At 44.2% G+C, this 18,231-nt stretch overlaps 1 protein-coding gene across 1 annotated transcript in view; it reads right to left on the bottom strand.

The window, feature by feature from the left end:
- Positions 1-6,608: 6,608 nt before the first annotated feature.
- The window catches only part of URB2 (URB2 ribosome biogenesis homolog), a 35,212-nt gene continuing 23,589 nt past the window's right edge, over positions 6,609-18,231 (bottom strand). The window contains exons 8-10 of the mRNA XM_003940765.4: positions 16,477-16,564; positions 12,810-12,949; positions 6,609-8,068 (exon numbers count right to left, since the gene is read on the bottom strand). Of these exons, the coding sequence (XP_003940814.3) occupies positions 7,871-8,068; positions 12,810-12,949; positions 16,477-16,564 (426 nt within the window). The 3' untranslated portion in view covers positions 6,609-7,870. The remainder of the gene's footprint in view (positions 8,069-12,809; positions 12,950-16,476; positions 16,565-18,231) is intronic.

Here is an 18,231-nt window from a genome sequence, read left to right as displayed (position 1 = left end):
TAATTCACACAGTCACTTGTTCTTCAAATATTTATTCTACAAAGACGCATTCATTGACATTTATGGAGGCAGGCGGGTGGAGCACAGTTTTCAAACTGTTCTCTGCTGGAAGCCCAGTGTTCCCAGTGCATTTTTCATCCAACAAGTATTAATTGAGCACCTACTATGTGCCAGGTGCCCATTCCAGCTCCTGGTTGTGAGTAGCACAAACAGGATCCGTGAATATGCAGAATTTAACTTCTGCTGGCAGAGAGGACACCAGACAATGTGAATAAGCAAAACACCTAGTAAATCGGAGAGCAATATATACTAAGGAGAAAGTAATGAAGCAAGGAAAAGGGGACAGGATGGTCAAGGCAGGTGGGTGGGATTTTAGATGGAGTTTCCGAAAGAGTCATCATAAGCCCGGGCTCAGTGGCTCACTCCTGTAATCCTAGCACTTTGGGAGACCGAAGCGGGCAGATCATCTGAGGTCAGGAGTTCAAGACCAGCGCAGCCAAGATGGCGAAACCCTGCCTCTGCTAAAAATACAAAAATTAGCCGGGCGTAGTGGCACATGCCTGTAATCCCAGATACTCAGGAGGCTGAGGCAGGAGAATCGCCTGAACCCAGGAGGCAGAGGGTGCAGTGAGCTGAGATTGCACCACTACACTCCAGCGCGGGCGACAGAATCAGCCTCTGTCTCAGAAACAAACAAGAAAAAAAAAAATGAAAAAACAAGAGTCATCACGGAGAGAGACTTTCAAGGAAAGTCCCAAAAGAACAGAAGACCCTGGAAGGTGCTGCAGAGCCAGGGAGGAATGGGGTGGGAGAGGAGGAAAGAGCTGTGGGGGAAGGAAGGGAGGGGAAAGAACGGGGTGCGGGGTGCGGGGGAGAGGAAGGTAGGCAAGGAGAGCTGGAGGGAGGGATGGGGGAGAGGAAGAAAGGAGGGGAGGAGGCAGGGCTGGAAGGAAGGGGAGGAAGAGGAGGAACATGGAGCAAGAGAGGGCAGATCCAGACTGGTGGGGAGAGGGGCAGGGCAGGCTGTGCCAGGTGATGGGGCTCTGGTCGGCTTCAGCTGTGATTACCCTGTTTTTTATCTGTCCAAAACACTGGTGTTCTAGATCAGATTTTGCTTTGTAAAAATTCTTCACAGCGGGGCATGGCAGCTCATGCCTGTAATCTCAGCACTTTGGGAGGCCGAGGTGGGCAAATCATAAGTTCTGGAGTTCAAGACCAGCCTGCCTAACATGGTGAAGCCCGTCTCTACCAAAAACATACAAAAATTGGCCAAGCATGGTGGCACACACCTGTAGTCCCAGCTACTCAAGAGGCTGAGGTGGGAGAATCGCTTGACCCTAGGAGGCAGAGGTTGCAGTGAGCCAAGAACATGCCACTGCACCCCAGCCTGGGCAACAAAGCAAGAACCTATCTATCTCAAAAAAAAAAAAAAAGAAAAAGAAATTAATTTTTTGAAAGAAGACACTGTGGAGGTTTTAAAGGAACGTGGAGGTACAACCTCCAGGACTATTTGGAAACAATCTCTAGGATGGGTGACCACAGGCAGTAAGAGAAAAGAGGGAAGACGGCTGCGAGTGAGAGCTGGGACTGAAGGAGAGGTGGACGGCACGCTAGACGACCACGTGAGGAATCGGTTCTGTCCTCCAGATTTTCAGCTCTATTCAATGAGCAGAAATTGGCAAGTTTGAGAAGGACTTGCCCAGAGGCGGTGACGTTGGGGAGTGGAAGGCCAGGAGAGTTAGGAGGTCTAGAGAGAACTGTCAAGAACTAATCCTTGAGTGCATCAGTATTTTAGGGGAAGGGAGAGAAAAACGTAAGCAAGGGCATCAGAGATAGTCAAGGCCCTAGAGGGTGTGGAGAGCCAGCAGGGGCTCTGACCAGCCAAGGGTGTCTAGCGATGGTCAAGGACCTACTACACGTCGGGGAAGCCGGGTGGCTGAAGTTGACCCAGTCATCTCTCTGAGGGCAGTTTCAATGGAAAGGATGACCAAGGAGCAAAGGTAGACTCTTGTGATTGTTGGGTAGTCAAGAGAAGAGGCTGCTGGAAACGTGGGAGGATAACAGGATCGATATTCAAGATAAATTAAGAGTATTCTGTGTGTGTCTGTAAACAGCAGGGAAAGTGACAGCAGAGACTCGAGACAGAGGGCTATGGTTAGACGGCAAAAGAGATTGTGTGCCTGGTTTAATCTGTAATAAAGCTCAAAGAGGGCTTAGAGAAAATACCAGTGGAGGCTGCATGCCAAGTCAGAGAATACCAGACGCTGGATGTTACCACACCCACAGTTGTCTCCACAAGAACAGCCATTCTCCGTCTTTGAAATGGCCACAGCTGGGAAGTGCTGGCCATGCCCTCCAGCATGACCTTAAGGTACGGGAAGGCGCAGGGCTGTGTGCTGATTTGTGACTCCTGTGGGTGCTTCTTTATCACCACTTTGGCATCCAGCCAGGCATTGCTGCTGGGATTTCTCGCGGCCGGATTTTTCTGAATTTTTCCTGTGCTTCTTCCCCCAGGCCTCAGCACTCTCTCGCCTCTGTTGAGCCTGGTCTGTGCCCATTTCTACTGAGTCACATCCCCCGATCCTCCTTTGTAATGAGAAACCACTCCCACTACTAGCTGTTTTCATTATGGAGCATCTCACAAACCTCTTCCTTCCTCTCATCCACAACATTTATGTTCTATGATCAACCAGAACTTCACATTAAAACCATTATAACAATCCAGTCTCCACAAGTTCGTAACATCCCAAAGCTATGCTGCCTCATCGATGCTTCTCCCTCCGATGAAAACAGAGATTCTCCTCCCAGTAGGTGGACCCAGCAGAAGAGAGAGAACAGGATTGTGTGGAGACCCAATCCCCATGACTCCATTCCTTTCTCCCACAACAGAGCTGGCCCTGGAATTGAGCTCGGGTAGAACAATCAGGGGACTCCAAAGCCGAGGAAGGAGGTACCAGACCTGGAGATGCCAGTGAGTCACAGCGGTCATGGTAGCAATGGAGAACAAGCTGGGTACAGGGACAACAGGGCAAGCCAGAGAAAGGACATTACAAACAGGCTCATTGGGCCAGGCATGGTGGCTCACATAATCCCAGTACTTTGGGAGGCTGAGGCAAGAGGATCACTTAAGCCCAGGAGTTCAATTCCAGCCTGGGCAACATAGCAAGACCCCATCTCTAGCTAAAAGATTAGCCAGGTGTGGTGCCATGCCTGTAGTCCTAGCTACTCGGGAGGCTGAGGTGGGAGGAGCACTTCAGCCCACGAGTTGGAGGCTACAGTGAGGTAGGATCACACCATTGGACTCCAGCCCAGGTGACAGAGTGAGGCCCCATCTCTTTAAAAAAAAATGAAGGAATAGGAGTGTTCCTTGGAGCAAAGGAAGCCAGGAAGAGTCCAACAAGGAGGCTCAAGTGTGGTCACATCAGTGACAACAGATGGGCAGGGGTGGCAGTCTTGGGAACGTGGGGCCAGGACGTTTCACAGGAGTCCCCATTGTGGACATGAGGCTACAAAAAATGTCAGCAGGAAACAAGAGGGAAGGCTGGGAAAGAAGTGGGGTCACCAGCAAGTAGGAGTGATTAGGACGGGTGGCCCAGACAGGCCAGGAAGAGAGCGCAGAGAAGCCAGTGAGCGGGGATGGCAGAATGGGGTCGGAAGGACATGGGGACAAGAGGGCACAGGGCAACAGAAGTAATGTCCATTAGAGAGACACGAGAGAGAGATGGCCGGGCGTGGTGGCTCACGCTGTAATACCCGCAATTTTGAGGCCGAGGCAGGCGGCCCACGAGGTCAGCAGTTTGAGACCAGCCTGGCCAAAATGGTGAAATCCCGTCTCTACTAAAAATACAAAAATTAGCTGGGTGCGGTGGTGAGCACCTGTAATCCCAGCTATTCAGGAGGCTGAGGCAAGAGAATCACTTGAATCCAGGAGGTGGAGGTTGCAGTGAGCTGAGACTGTACCACTGCACTCCAGCCTGGGCAACAGAGCAAGACTTCGTCTCAAAAAAAAAAAAAAGAGAGAGAGAGAGAGAGAAAGAGACACGAGAGACATACAGGCTGAGGGGAAAGGGCGAATATCACGTCTCCCTCCAGCCACTCACCTTGTCTGCTGAAGAGCTGGAAAACGTAAATGACAAAGTAAAATGAAAAAAAAAAAGGAGCGTGTTGAGAAGTTGCACAAGGGAATGAGGAATCAAAAACGACACCGCTGCTGCCTCTCAGTGGCTTTTATGAGACATAAAGCAGAACTGTGTGCGCTTATCAGACAAAAGAATTGAGGCTATAGCCTGGCACGCCGGCAATACATCAAAGTAACCTCTATGAGTTATGAGAAACCAGGGCCGGGTGCAGTCGAGAACGCCTGTAATCCCAGCACTTTGGGAGACCAAGGAAGAGAGGACTGCTTGAGGCCAGGAGCCCCAGACCAGCCTGGGCAGCAGAGTGAGACTGTCTCTACTAAAAACTTCAAAATTAGCTGGTTGGCGTGGTGTGCACCTCTAGTCCCAACTACTCGGGAAGCTGAGGCAAGACGATTGCTTGAGCCCAGGACTTGCAGGCTGCAGTGAGCTAAGACTGCACCACTGTACTCCAGCCTAGGCAATAGAGCGAGACCGTCTCCAAAGAAATAAAAAAGAGAAACCAGGAAAAAAAAAAAAAAAAAAAAAAACTCCACTCAAATCCCTTCAAAGTACACAGCCCCTCCTTGCAGTCTTTTCTGGAGCCTTCACATCACTCCTTAACACTGGGTAGTTTCCACAACTACTGTAGGAAGCTGAGTCTGGGGAGCTGCAGAAGACAGGCTGGGAAGGAGATCCACCCACTGTGGTCCCCAAGCAGCGGTCAAGGGCAAGGTCGGGAAGCGGCTGTGTATTGTCTGTGCCCTGTTGGGGGCCCCCTGATGTACTACTGTCCAGGGCCACCTAAGGCAACATCCCAGGCAGAGTCACCCCACTGAGCCTTCTCTCATCCAACTCCCCTTACACCCAACCCCTCCCTTCAGGTGTTGGCTCTCAGCCAAAACCAGGCTGCCACATGGATTCAGGGCAGGCATTAAGGATCAGCACCCCAGACCTTTCCAGGGGCGCCTCTCACCGCCCAGGCACGTCTCAGCTCGAATACCACCTCTTTCTCCAGCTGCCGAACTTGTCTGCTTTACTGCCAACCCCACGACCACCCTCTGGCCTATTTGTTTCCTGGCTTGTTGGCAATGTCCCTTGCAGGAAAGCTCCCTGAGGACTAGGGCCATGTCTCCGTGCCTGGTACAGACAGATGATTCATGCAGCTCTGTCAGGTGACGAGGGGTCTGGAGTCACAGCAAGCCTCAGAGGGACAGGCTCTCTGAAGCCCAGCATTTTGCCGTCCCCCCAGCTGAGTCCCCAACTCTGACACGTGGAAAGCTGGCTGGGCCAAATCTCTTTGCCTGTGCAGGCTATTCTAATCAGATAAAAATGAACAACAGAGCCTCCATATTTGCCAGTCGGAAAAATGTTTCTTCTACTCTATGAATTGGCGAAATGGAGTTAAAACAAATTCTTTGCTGAGAAGTGTTCAGAGTTCAAATAGAAATGATTGTGAGGAACCTGTGACCACTTCCCCAGAAATGGGAACACAGCAGAGAGCCCTTCAGAGCTGTGCAGGGAGGACACGGAGGCCCAGCCTTCTCTTCCTCCTTCCCTTCCTCCAGGGCTGACTGCCTGGCAGCCCATTGCCGACTCCCTTCTAAAGGCCCTGCAGTGCCACCCCCAGGACGCCTGAGGAACTGCTCCATGTTTGTCAGCTCCCCCAGCATTCCCAGGACGGGGGGAAAGGACTGTCCCCTCACCTCTGGCCTTCGGGAACGTCCAGCACAAGAAAAACTAGCCACAGCTCCCTGAGGGCCTCAGAGACAGTGAGTTTCTGGTCTGGGTACTTGAAGCAGGGGCAAACCTAAGACCTTGATTTTAGCTCCGGCTTGTTTACAGCTCCTGTCCCTGGAAGGTCACCCGCTCACACCAACACCCATCTCCAATTGTGAACGAGAAATAGCGCCACCGGCCTCTCTTAGAGGCTCCTGCAGGGAGTTTAACCACAGAAACAAAACTCTGTCAACACGAAACGTTAAGTGAAAGGATGCCAGACCAGCCGAACCCATTTCTGGGTCCGCACGCACAGTCTAGATGAGGAAGGGAAGGGAACAGATGAAATGCACAGCGCGTAAGGCAGGACTGTCCCCTAGCCCCCACAAGACAGCACAGGAAATAAAATCAAATGTGGGGCTTCAAACACAGGTGATTTCTCTTAGGTTTCAAAAACATTCATTTTATATTGTCTGCTCCAATCACATCTGCTTGAAAATGTAGTGTAAAAATAAAAGGCTTTGCTTAAGGATGATCCTTCAAATAACTTTAAAAGTCTACATTTTTGACTAATTAAGAAGGGAATTCCAACATGAATCCCACAAAGATAGTGAAGAAGAAAAATAGTAAATATCCCAATTGAGAAATGTGCTATTACAGAAGATAATTATATAAACATAATTTACATAAGAAATAAAAATGGTAAATATGAAAAATGTATAATCTCTTAGTAATTAAAGAAATCTAAAACAAACTATCTCTCTCCTATCAAGGAAGCACAAAGAAACAAACAAAACTCAGTAACATTAAAGTTGACTCATTGGTGGGAAAATAAATTAGTACACATTCTAGGGGGTAATTTGGCAATATTTATATAAATCCTTTAAAAATTATGTGGTTTTTTGACAAATGATACAACTCATGAGAATTCATCTTGTGGAAATAGTTCAGCTGCAGGTACCACCTATAAAAGGGAATTTGGAATACCTATGTCTAACCATGGGGTACTTATTAAATAAAACAATATTATCTACTCAATGGACTACTATGCATCCAATAAAAAATACATGTCCAATGTTTTCACTGACCCAAAGTTACTTAAATATTACACAGGAAAAAAGGTGACTTTAAAAAAATGCATTTATGACTCAATTTAGCTAAAATATATTTATTTCTATGTACAGCTATATACATACACATAGTAAAAGGACTAAAACAAGACACTCCAAGGTGACAACAGAGGTGGTCTGGGTAACTGAGACTATGAGTGCGTTTTTTAAATTATGCCTTTATTTTTCTTTTCTGAGGTTGCTATAATAAAAATACACTGCTTAGGTAGTAAGGAAAAACCATTAGGATTACTTCTTAAACTGAATAGGAAAAAAAAAAATTCCTAAATGAACTTCACAGGGCTAACACAGAAGGAACAGGCAAGACCCTGGCACCTGTGCTAAAGATCACCCACCTGCCTGAGGTGCCCGCTATCCCTGCCCAGAGCAGACACCTCAGGCCACAGACAAGAACTCCCCCCCGCTTCTTCAGAAAGCATACTTAGAGGGAAGGCAGAAAAAGTGACATTTCAAAAATACTTCCCATGTGACTTGAAGAATTTAAAAGGCAAAGATATTTAAACAGGGATGAATTACATACCCATGTACCCCAAGTAAAAAGCCAACTTTTACATAGTTCCTAGTGTAGACTAGGGAACACCAAACTACTGAGCCAAGACTAGAACCAAACACAGAAAGGTTCCAGGAGTAAGACATTTTTCTATTGAATTAATCTCATTCCAGGGTCTATTTTCATGATTCTACCATAATACTTACTGCATAAAACTATGTATTAAAAAATAGTAAGAAAAACATGATATAAAATACGTCAAAATATACCGCATAAACCCCAAAGGATTTTCCATGCATACCAATATTACAAATTAGAACATCTGAAGTCTTGCATTCTCCAGCTCTTTCAGACCACAAAGCCAAACAAAGCCTCACTCGGAACAATATCCCTGGTGGCACTCCTGTCCCATGGCCTTAGGCGGTATATCTTTTCTCTCCTTCATGTTTGGCCTTGTGGTACTTGAGATAGTCATTATGTAGCTCCTTAAAGACGTCTCTCACTCCCGGCTGCAGGGAGGCCCGCAGGAACTGGATGTCAGGCTCAGTGCAGAGGTCCAGGATGAGGTAAATGCCCTCCTGCAGCAGACTTTTCACGGCTGGATATAAGGTCACCTGGGGAAAAGGCAAACCTCTGTGAGAACAACTGGGGGCAGAGATCAAGCCCCACTTCCTGCCGACAATGTCTTGGGAAGCACTGACAAGTAATTTCAAAGTGGTCTCCAACTTGAGAAAAGATTGACATTCACTTTAAAAATATAATTTTGTTGCTAAGTCAAATATTTAAATACACATATTTTTTAAGTTTGTATTGTGGGGAAATAGAAGCTAACTCAAGCAAACATAAATCTGGAATAAAACTCCAGGAAAGCACAAGGGTGGCTTTGCTATTCAGTAAATGATGCTTATGTGTTTACCAGGGGCATTTTAAAAAGCTGGAGTCTTTACATTTAAAAACCTTCTAAGAAGATAAGCTGCCTGCCCATTGTGTCAAATTTTTCTACACTGTCAATCACCTTGAAAGCTCCGCCAACCTGTGGGACAAGGACAACAACGTGCACTGTGAGACCATGACCCCATCTCACCCCAGGGCAAGGCGGCAGGTTCTAACGCTACCAAAACAGACCGCTGATAAGCCCACAAAAGTAATGAGATCACATCGTATCACCCAAGAGCAGAAATGATTCATGATTGCCATTTAATAGATTCTTTATTTTTGTCAAGAAAGCACAATATGCACTTAATTTCTAATAGCCCTGGAATGGTTGAACTGGTCCTCATGCCTAAAGCTGCCCTTCTCCCTGAAGCTCAGGGTTAACTAAAATCTGGAGCACAGGAATGGGGGTGGCAGCCATCTCCAACCTGGCTATATCTGATGCTCCACCCAAACTTCCAGAGAAGAGACTCAGACTAATATCAAAACAACCAAAACGGCCGGGGAAGCAGGTTCTCCTTGCTCTTACCACATCCATTCAGGTTTCAGCCAAATGTGGGCTGAACAGAGTTTGAAACCCTAGTAACTGAAACTAAAAAGCAGTCGTAATGAAGAGGTCTGGGAACAGATGGTGGTGACGGCTGCACAATATTAGAATGTATGTAATACTACTGAAGTGCACACAGAAAACAGTTAAGCTGGTCAAACTCACCTTATACTATATGTAATTTACCATTAGAAAAAAACCGAAGCAGTGGTGAAGTACCAGCAGACAGGCCAGGAATTTGGCTGATCATCATTTTTGCTACCCTGATAACCTGAAAGAGTTAATGCACCTCTGCAAACGGTTTCTAATGAGGACATATTTATTAACCAGAAGAAGTTCACAAAGGCAACCACTGGGAAGTACATTCCTAAAGAGGCAATTTGTTTCTGTCTTTAAGATGATGCTATTCTTCAAAGTTATGATCCTTTTCATGTGACAGTTCAGAAATTTCTGACAAGTGATCATCTTAAATTTTACCATTTTATAGAGGATAGGAACATTCAAGGACCAAAGACAGGATGGAACGTCTGTGAATTTTACAGCAAGCTAATTGGGAGGGAAAGGAAAAAAACAAAACAAAACAAAAAACAGACAAAAATACAAACAAAGTCCTTGATCATACTGGCAGGGTGAGGGCTTTGTAAGTGGACTACTTGTTCATTCATTTAATTATCGCTTACTAAATAAATAATTCCACTTCCAAAGGTTAAAAAATGAGGCTCCGTGACCACCCCAAGGTCACACAGCTAATAACTGGCAGCACTGAGACTTGAACCCAGGCAGCCTGAGCCCAGAGCCCATGCTTTGAACTACCGCTTCACACAGTATCTCAGCAGTGAAAATGCAGCCAGTCAGCCTCCAGCAAAAGCTCTGGGGGTAGGAAGGAAGGCCAGCAGGTTTCAGACAACATAACCACTTTAAATCTTTAGGTTTCAGATTACTTATTTCTAAAACGAGGAAAAAAAGTCAATTTCTACAACACTAAGATCACTGGCCAACAAATGAAAACATCACTAAGTAGCTTTAAAAAAATCTTAGGATAAGCAGCACAAACTATTTATTCCAAGCTATCAACATACAAATGGTCCCTGACTTCAGACAGTTCAACTTAACACTTTTCGACTTAACACTTTTTGAATTTACAAAGGATTTATCCAGATATAACTGCATCATTAAGTCAAGGAATAATCTGGACTTAATCATGGTTCAGCTTATGATTTTTTCACTTTTACAATGGGTTTATCAAGTACTGAATGCATTTCAACTTATGATATTTTGAACATAGTATGGTTTTATCGGGACATAGCCCCATCCTAAGTCAAGGAGCATCTGCAGAGGACATTGTAAATTTGGTCTAGGGGCAAAAAAGAAGATGAAAGTAACCATAATTTCCTGCATGTTTCCACAGGGACCCATTACTCCTTGGAGGAAAGAAGATGAGCAGGCCTCTGCAGCTGCCCCTTCTCTTGACTAACACATCTCACCAGGTCGTCTTCCCTGACTACTGACAGGTCCCACCAGCAATACTCAACTCTGCAGAAGTACAAGGAAAATGCAAAGGAGATCTACTTAGCATTACATCTAGCATTTAATTAAACTTCAACACGCTGGTCTAGAAAGATTTATGGCTCTCTCAGTAGAAGCCTCTAATGCATATGGAATATTTTCTTCATTACTAAATTTAAAAACAAATGAAAGATAAAACATAGAATATGGTGCCAGTGGATTCTGGAAGGCTATGGCCCTAGATAATTCCCAAGGCCTTTGGCTTTCAAGATTAAAAATAAAAATATAACTGATGAGCATGAATTACACATGAATAATGAGGCCAGGAAGCCAGAGACTTTTCATAAAGTAAATCTCAGAATAATTAGTGACTTAAGGGTTCAAATTACTGCTTCTCTTCTTGGACCTTAGTGAAGTGATATGACTATGTCTCATTTCATTATTCAGTAAGACAGAAAATAATGCCAGCTTTTCTTTCATCAAAAGCTTACGTATTAATGACTGATGTGCTTGGGAAATACCAAGATTCCATAAAAAGGCTAAATAACTGACTGCAAGGAAATCAAACTACAAGCCCACATCTTGGTCACAGAACAACTGGAAGCGGTGCTCTCAAGATCCACGGCTCTTACCAGGTGTGGGCCCCACACAGCCCTGCACTTGCACGGCCAGACTGCCCCCAGCCCCTACCCACAGGACAGGCACTGCCGTCTGCCCAGGTGAGCCAGGCCAATGGGGTAGAAATTATTTAGTATTCTAGATTTACCTAAAACAGGAGCAGGGATGAAAACTGATGCAGCTCCAGGTTTTCAGCCCAACTTCCCTGAAGAAATGCTGACATCTCTACCCTAACAAGTTTACTTGTGATTTTACTACTGTTCTTACAAGATTTACAAAGGGGACCTGGATATTTTCTAGACAGATTGAATACAATATAAATGTATATCAAATATATACAGAAGACTGACAGAAGAATACACCACACTTTGCTCAAGCCTGTCACAAACAATTTAAACCAAGATTTATACAGCCTAGATTTACAAAGTTCTGTAGTGAACTTAACTATGGCTCACACAGGGTCCCGTGGAATTTTGAAAACAGCACAATGACACTTCAATGTAAGATAACTGTTGAACGGCCGGGTAAGGTGGCTCACACCTGTAATCCTGGCACTTTGGGAAACCAAGGCAGGTGGATTATCTGAGGCCAGGAGTTCAAGGCCAGCCTGGCCAACATGGCAAAACCCTGTCTCTACTAAAAATACAAAACTCAGCCATGCATGGTGGTGGGTGCCTATAATCCCAGCTACTCGGGAGGCTGAGGCAGAATAATTGCTTGAACCCAAAGGACGGAGGTTGCAGTGAGCCAAGATCATGCCACTTCACTCTGGCCTGGGTGAAAGAGCAAAACCCCATCTCAAAAAAAAAAAAAAAGGGGGTAACTGATAAATAATGAATTATCCAGAACACTGAATTAAAAGGTCAGATTAATTTGGACAAAGATATTTTTCCTTAATCTATCTGAACAACTACTGTATCTCCACCTTGTCTGAAAGCAGCTGAGTCACATGAATGACAGACCCCCAGAGTAAAGATACATGAACCCTCTTGCAGTTGAGGGGACCCCGGAACCCTGAGATCTAGAATCCCTCTTTTTATTCTTTCTTTCTTTTTTGTTTTTTTGAGATAAACTGTCGCTCTGTTGCCAGGCTGGAGTGCAGTGGCATGATCTCAGCTCACTGCAACCTCCCTGGTAGAACCGCTCTTTCTAGTCTCCATTAAGCTTGGTCCTATGAGAGCTCCTATTCTTGGATCTGGGTAACATTTCCTCTCCTTTTATATGACACAAAAAATAGACCCCAAGGTTTGCACTGGAGCAAGACAGATATTCAAGCCTTTTCTGTATACAAGGCACTGCTGAGCCTTCTGTATGTCATTTCATTTGGTCCTTAAAAAAACCCTGTAGGAATGCTGCTAAATACCTTTAAATGGGACTCCAGAGACCGGGGAGGCTTAGGAAGGAGGAATGCCTGAGGCCAAGAGTTTGAGACCATCCTGCACAACATAGCAAGACCTCATCTCTACAAAAATTTAAAAATTAGCAGGATGTGGTAGTATGTGCCTGTAGTCCTAGCTACTTGGAAGGCTGAGGTGAGAGGATCATTTGAGCCCAGGAGTTCGAAGCTATAGTATGCTATCATCGTGCTACTGCACTCCAGCCTGAATGGGGAAGCAAAACCCTGTCTAAAACATGCACACAGCAACAGAGAACTGTCATACCCACAATACTGCTTGCCATTTTGGTTGAGAAACCCTGCTTAAGAACCATAAACAGAAGCACTTGGTGAAAGACATCGAACCCAATTTTACCTTCTGTACCTCCAACACGTACTGGGCCACCATAAATGGGGAAAACACAGTTAACTCCTCAGCTTGTGTGGCAATGTGGCTGTACATCCTTTCAACCAGGCGTGCACACTTCAGAACCACGGGCAGGTCATCTGTGCTTCCTACAGAGAGCAAAGTGTTCCCCAACCAATTAGTTCAAAAAACGCACATTTTAACTCTTCTATGTTATACTCTTAATATGGGTGAAAATTATCTCAAGTGTTACATGTTTTCCCAGACTCTTTAATTGGCTTATTTTGCAAACAAAATATGGGAGAACAGGTATGTTCAAATAGTTATCTACACAACAAAGGGATGGACACTTAAAAAACTGAAGTGTGTGTGGTTGTTTTTAAGAGTCTAACCAGAATAGTAATCAATATTTTTAAGATAAAATCTAGAATTACTAAAAAAAGATTGAGTTCTACAAGAAAAGCATAAACTGGAAAAAAATTGAAAATTATCCTAAGGGGAGAAAATCATTTACTGACGTCATATGATTTAAAAAATGAGATACCCTGAATTATGTCTTTGCCTCCTTAAGTTTCAGAAATTGTTTCTGTATGTGCCTTTTATAGGTGGACAGACATAGGACTCAGTTATCATTAGTAGACATTTATCTGTCTTCTTAGATTTACTTATGATTCCTAGTTCTTCCCACCATATGGTGTCAGGATCATCCAGGGATTCTTAACAAACTCCTCCCAGGAATCCTAATTGCATGTGTGTCTCCACAGCTTGAGTTACAGCCCATGGGGAAGTTCTCTCTGCCATCAGTCAGCATCATGGTAGGCACAGTTTTATTTATTTATTATTATTGTTTTTTTGAGACAGAGTTTCACTCTTGTTGCCCAGGCTGGAGTGCAATGGCACAATCTCAGCTCACCGCAACCTCTGCCTCCCAGGTTCAAGTGATTCTCCCGCTTCAGCCTCCAAACTGGGATTACAGATGTGTGCCACCATGCCCATCTATTTTTTTTTTTTTTTTTTTTTTGTATTTTTAGTAGAGACAGAGTTTCACCATGTTGGCCAGGCTGGTCTCGAACTCCTGACCTCATGATCTGCCTGTCCTGGCCACCCAAAGTGCCAGGATTATAGGCGTGAGCCACCACGCCAGGCCTAGTAGGCACATTTTTATAAAACTCCAGAAAACACAAATGAATCCATAATGGCAAAAAGCAGATGGCTGACTGGGGCTGGGACCAGAGTGGAGACAAAAGTGCAAAGAAGCCGCCGGGCGCGGTTGCTCACGCCTGTAATCCCAGCACTTTGGGAGGCCGAGGCGGGTGGATCACGAGGTCAAGAGATCGAGACCATTCTGGTCAACATGGTGAAACCCCGTCTCTACTAAAAATACAAAAATTAGCTGGGCATGGTGGCATGTGCCTGTAATCCCAGCTACTCCGGAGGCTGAGGCAGGAGAATTGCTTGAACCCAGGAGGCGGAGGTTGCAGTGAGCCGAGATCGCGCCATTGCACTCCAGCTTGGGTAACAAGAGTGAAACTCAATCTCAAAAAAAAAAAAAAAAAAAAAAAAAAAAAAGTGCAAAGAAGCAAAAGGAATCTTTTGAGGATGATGGAATATATTCTACATTTTGATTGTGGGGATGGTTTCATACATACATAAAACCCATTAAATTGCATACTTTAAACAGATGCAATTTGTTATGCATACATTGTACATAACTCAATAAAGATGATTTTTAGAATGCATGATACCTTTTTTAAAGACCCTGAATAAGCATACAAACATTTTTTATGTATGCAATTTTTCTAGATCAATGTAATTGTGTGAAATTATGTCAACTGTTACCATTCATGTAGCACTTCATGTAGTATTCAACAGACAATATACTCTGGTGATATGTTTTAATATCTCACATCAACTGTTCTCTTTTCAGACTGTTTAACATATACATGCTATTTGCAACACAAATACATGGCACTTGTCATGTCGGCCACCAATTTAATGTGTGCTCATTAAAAAGAGCACACTGAATACCAATAAAAGAGAGAATAAAAGTTAAAACTCTACTCAGTTAAGCCACAAATACATCTGAGAACCAGGTCTTAACAGACAGTATGATGAAGCCACACTCACAAGAACACTGTACAGAGTCCCAGAAGTGTGATGTACTCCTGCGCTTCCTCAAATACATGACAAAAGACATGCCTGTGGCAGTGTGACCAAGCTGTGCTCCACCCCTGCTGAGCAAGGCCCCGGCCTTTGGTCCAGGCAGACATGACTGCAAGAACAGGGATTCTTTCTTGCTGAGCTGGGACATGACTGGAGAGGCCTTGACACAGAACTGCAGGCAGCCACCACCAACTGGCTGAGGCTGGCATGGGAGGGGAAACTTGTTTACTAAGGCTGCTCCTAAGTCAATTCACAATATTAAGCTGACATGCTCTGCATCAGACAAAGAAGTGAAATACCTAACCGTGCCACTGATCCCAAAACCAGGCAGAGGAAGTGAAGCCTAGTGTTAATGATGCCCTTTCCCTTTTCTCAAAAGTTGTCTGGTTAAAGGGCTACTGCTTAAGTGTACAAAACTGAACCACAATGATAGGAGAGAAATTGAGCAGCACTCACGTATTTCTAGTTAGTCCAGAACTACTGTCACAGGGTCTTCTGACACCATCAAAGTTGAGTTATGGTCCCAGAACATCTGAGCTGACACCCTAACCTACTGCTTAGCACATTAGACAGTAAAGGACTGGTACGTGTTATGCAATTTCAAAATACTGCAATATAAAATAAAAATAAGTGCAATTTTTTTTTTCTGGAGATAGAGTCTCACTCTGCTGCCCAAGCTTGGAGTGCAATGTCGCGATCTTGGCTCACTGCAATCTCCACCTCCCAAGCTCAAGCAATTCTACTGCTTCAACCTCCCAAGTAGCTGGGATTACAGGTGTCCACCACCACACCTGACTAATTTTTGTATTTTTAGTACAGACAGGGTTTCACCATGTTGGCCAGGCTAGGTTTGAACTCTTGACCTCAGGTAATACACCCACCTCAGCCTCCCAATGTGCTGGGATGACAGGCATGAGCCACAGCACCCGGCCAGCAATTTTTAAAATAATAAAAGTCTCCCTCAAATTAGAAATTTAGCCAGAATCTACAAACTTCAAAGGTGAAAAATGAATTGTACACATAACATACTATAATGCTACTGCCATATGGCAGTTCGTATTTCCCTAGCAAACAAACACACCCTTGCCAAGCTGAGGCTGAACAGCGGCGGAAGGACCTCATCCCTTTTATGAGATTGCTCTATACTTGCCTGTTCCTCTTCATCTCCCTTTTCAACTATAAGCTCCTTAAGGGCAGGAATGGAGTTGTAGTCATTTTTATATCCCCTTTATATGATATACATGCTCAGCAACTATTTCCTAAATCTGATTTTTTTTCCCCCAGAAAAGGAACTATGTGAATAAGGAGATGCCTGATTCATCCACTGTTTTACATACAATAAAATGTGACCACTGGAAATTTAAACATAGAAATTATTTAGAGTATTCACTTGATATCAATGCTTCTCTTATTTAAACACAACTGAGTAGTTTTATTTTCAGTAACATGTGGCTAGCAGCAAAACCCCATGATAAATACATTTGAAACTGTATCTGATGTTACTCAAAATTACCTCTGTCTTTCTGCCGCCCTTCGCGCATAACTGAAAACACCAATCTATTGAAAGCGTTCAGGAAAGAAGGGATGGCTTTCAGCATTACCTGTAATGACAGATAACGGAATGTAAAAGTACACACGTGATTATTTAAGTTTTTCTACTTTAAAGGAGCTCATACTTATTTCCCTCTTAGCCTTGTCTATCGGGACACTCAAAACAGTTGTGTGTGCTCAGGGGTAGCCACATCCTTTTGCCTAGGGGTGCTGGTATCACTGTTCACCCATCTTGTATTGGACTCTTTGACCCTTGTTTTAACTATCTGGGACACAGACTCCACATGGTATAACTTCAGGAGTCTATGGGGCAATCCTGGTTTGGAATTTGGTGAGTCTATACCTTTCACTCTAAGCTGGTGCTAATCCAGTCTAGAAATGGGTAGAAATAAACAATAGGAACAGTACTAATCAATATATTCAAGTATCATTGGTACTAAAAAAAAATTACGTAAAACAAATGCACTTAAAATGGGGACCAAAGCCTCTTAATTAATAGTGGTGAAAAGGTCTGCTTGAAAACTTCATCTTGAAAAATGAGATTTCAGCCAGGCACAGTGGCTCATGCCTATAATCCCAGCACTTTGGGAGGCCAAGGCAGGTGGATCACCTGAGGTCGGTCAGGAGTTCATGACCAGCCTGGGTAACAAGGTGAAACCTCATTTCTACTAAAAATACAAAAATTAGCCAGGCATGGTGGTGGGTGCCTGTAATTCCAGCTACCCATGAGGCCGGGGCATGAGAATTGCTTGAACCCAGGAGGTAGAGGTTGCCATGAGCTGAGATTGTACCACTGCACTCAAGCCTGGGCGACAGAGCGAGACTTCATCTCAAAAAAAAAAAAAAAAAAGAAAAAAAGAAAAGAAAAGAAAAAGAAAAATGGGATTCCAATGACAAAACATGCTTCTTTTATATTCAATCATCTTTAGGTCTGAATCACAATCATACACTGTCATCAACAGAGCACCACATGCCACATGTGACTACATACATTAAAATTAACTAGAATTAAATCCAATTAAATATTCAGTTCCTAGTCATACTGGCCACATTTCAAGTGGTCAAGACACCAGTGGCCACTGGTTACCATGCTGGACAATAAAGACACAGCACACGCCCACTACTGCTGAACACTGCTGGACAGCGCTGCACCACGTATTAGAGTGAATAGAGAGGAAATCAAGTGTTGAGATTATTCTCTTTGGTATAATTCGTCCAACAAAATTTTTGATAGCATAATACCACATTCTTCATGTCAAATTATTGACTTTTTGCAGCATGTTCAGAAAAAGGTGATTTTTGCAAAAGTATTTCAGCGTTTCATACAGTTCCCCAAGGACCCTCTCTCAATCCTTTGCTATCATACTGATGGGAAACACACAAATCCTTTTGGAACTATCTGGGTTCACACTCTGGCTCCTTATGTAGTCTTCAACAAATCATCTAGCTTTTTTCTATATGTATGCACCTCAGTTTCCTCATCTGCAAAATGAGGATGATAGGTTGTCATGAGAATTAAATAAGCTAAGCCATGTACAGTGCTTAGAACAGCATTCGCTGCTGGTGGTTCTGCTGGGTATGCTGGCTGTGATGACTTCTTGCTATACCCTTTAGAGGCACCTAAGAGGATTCTAGCTGGATGTTTATGTCAGTGTGGGCCTACTATGCACACAGCTGACACTGATCACTGGTCATGCATCAGGTTCCCTACCCAACC

Source organism: Saimiri boliviensis, chromosome 14 (assembly GCF_048565385.1).
Source record: "Saimiri boliviensis isolate mSaiBol1 chromosome 14, mSaiBol1.pri, whole genome shotgun sequence".
Lineage (NCBI taxonomy): Eukaryota > Metazoa > Chordata > Mammalia > Primates > Cebidae > Saimiri > Saimiri boliviensis.
This window is presented reverse-complemented; position numbering and strand designations above follow the sequence as displayed.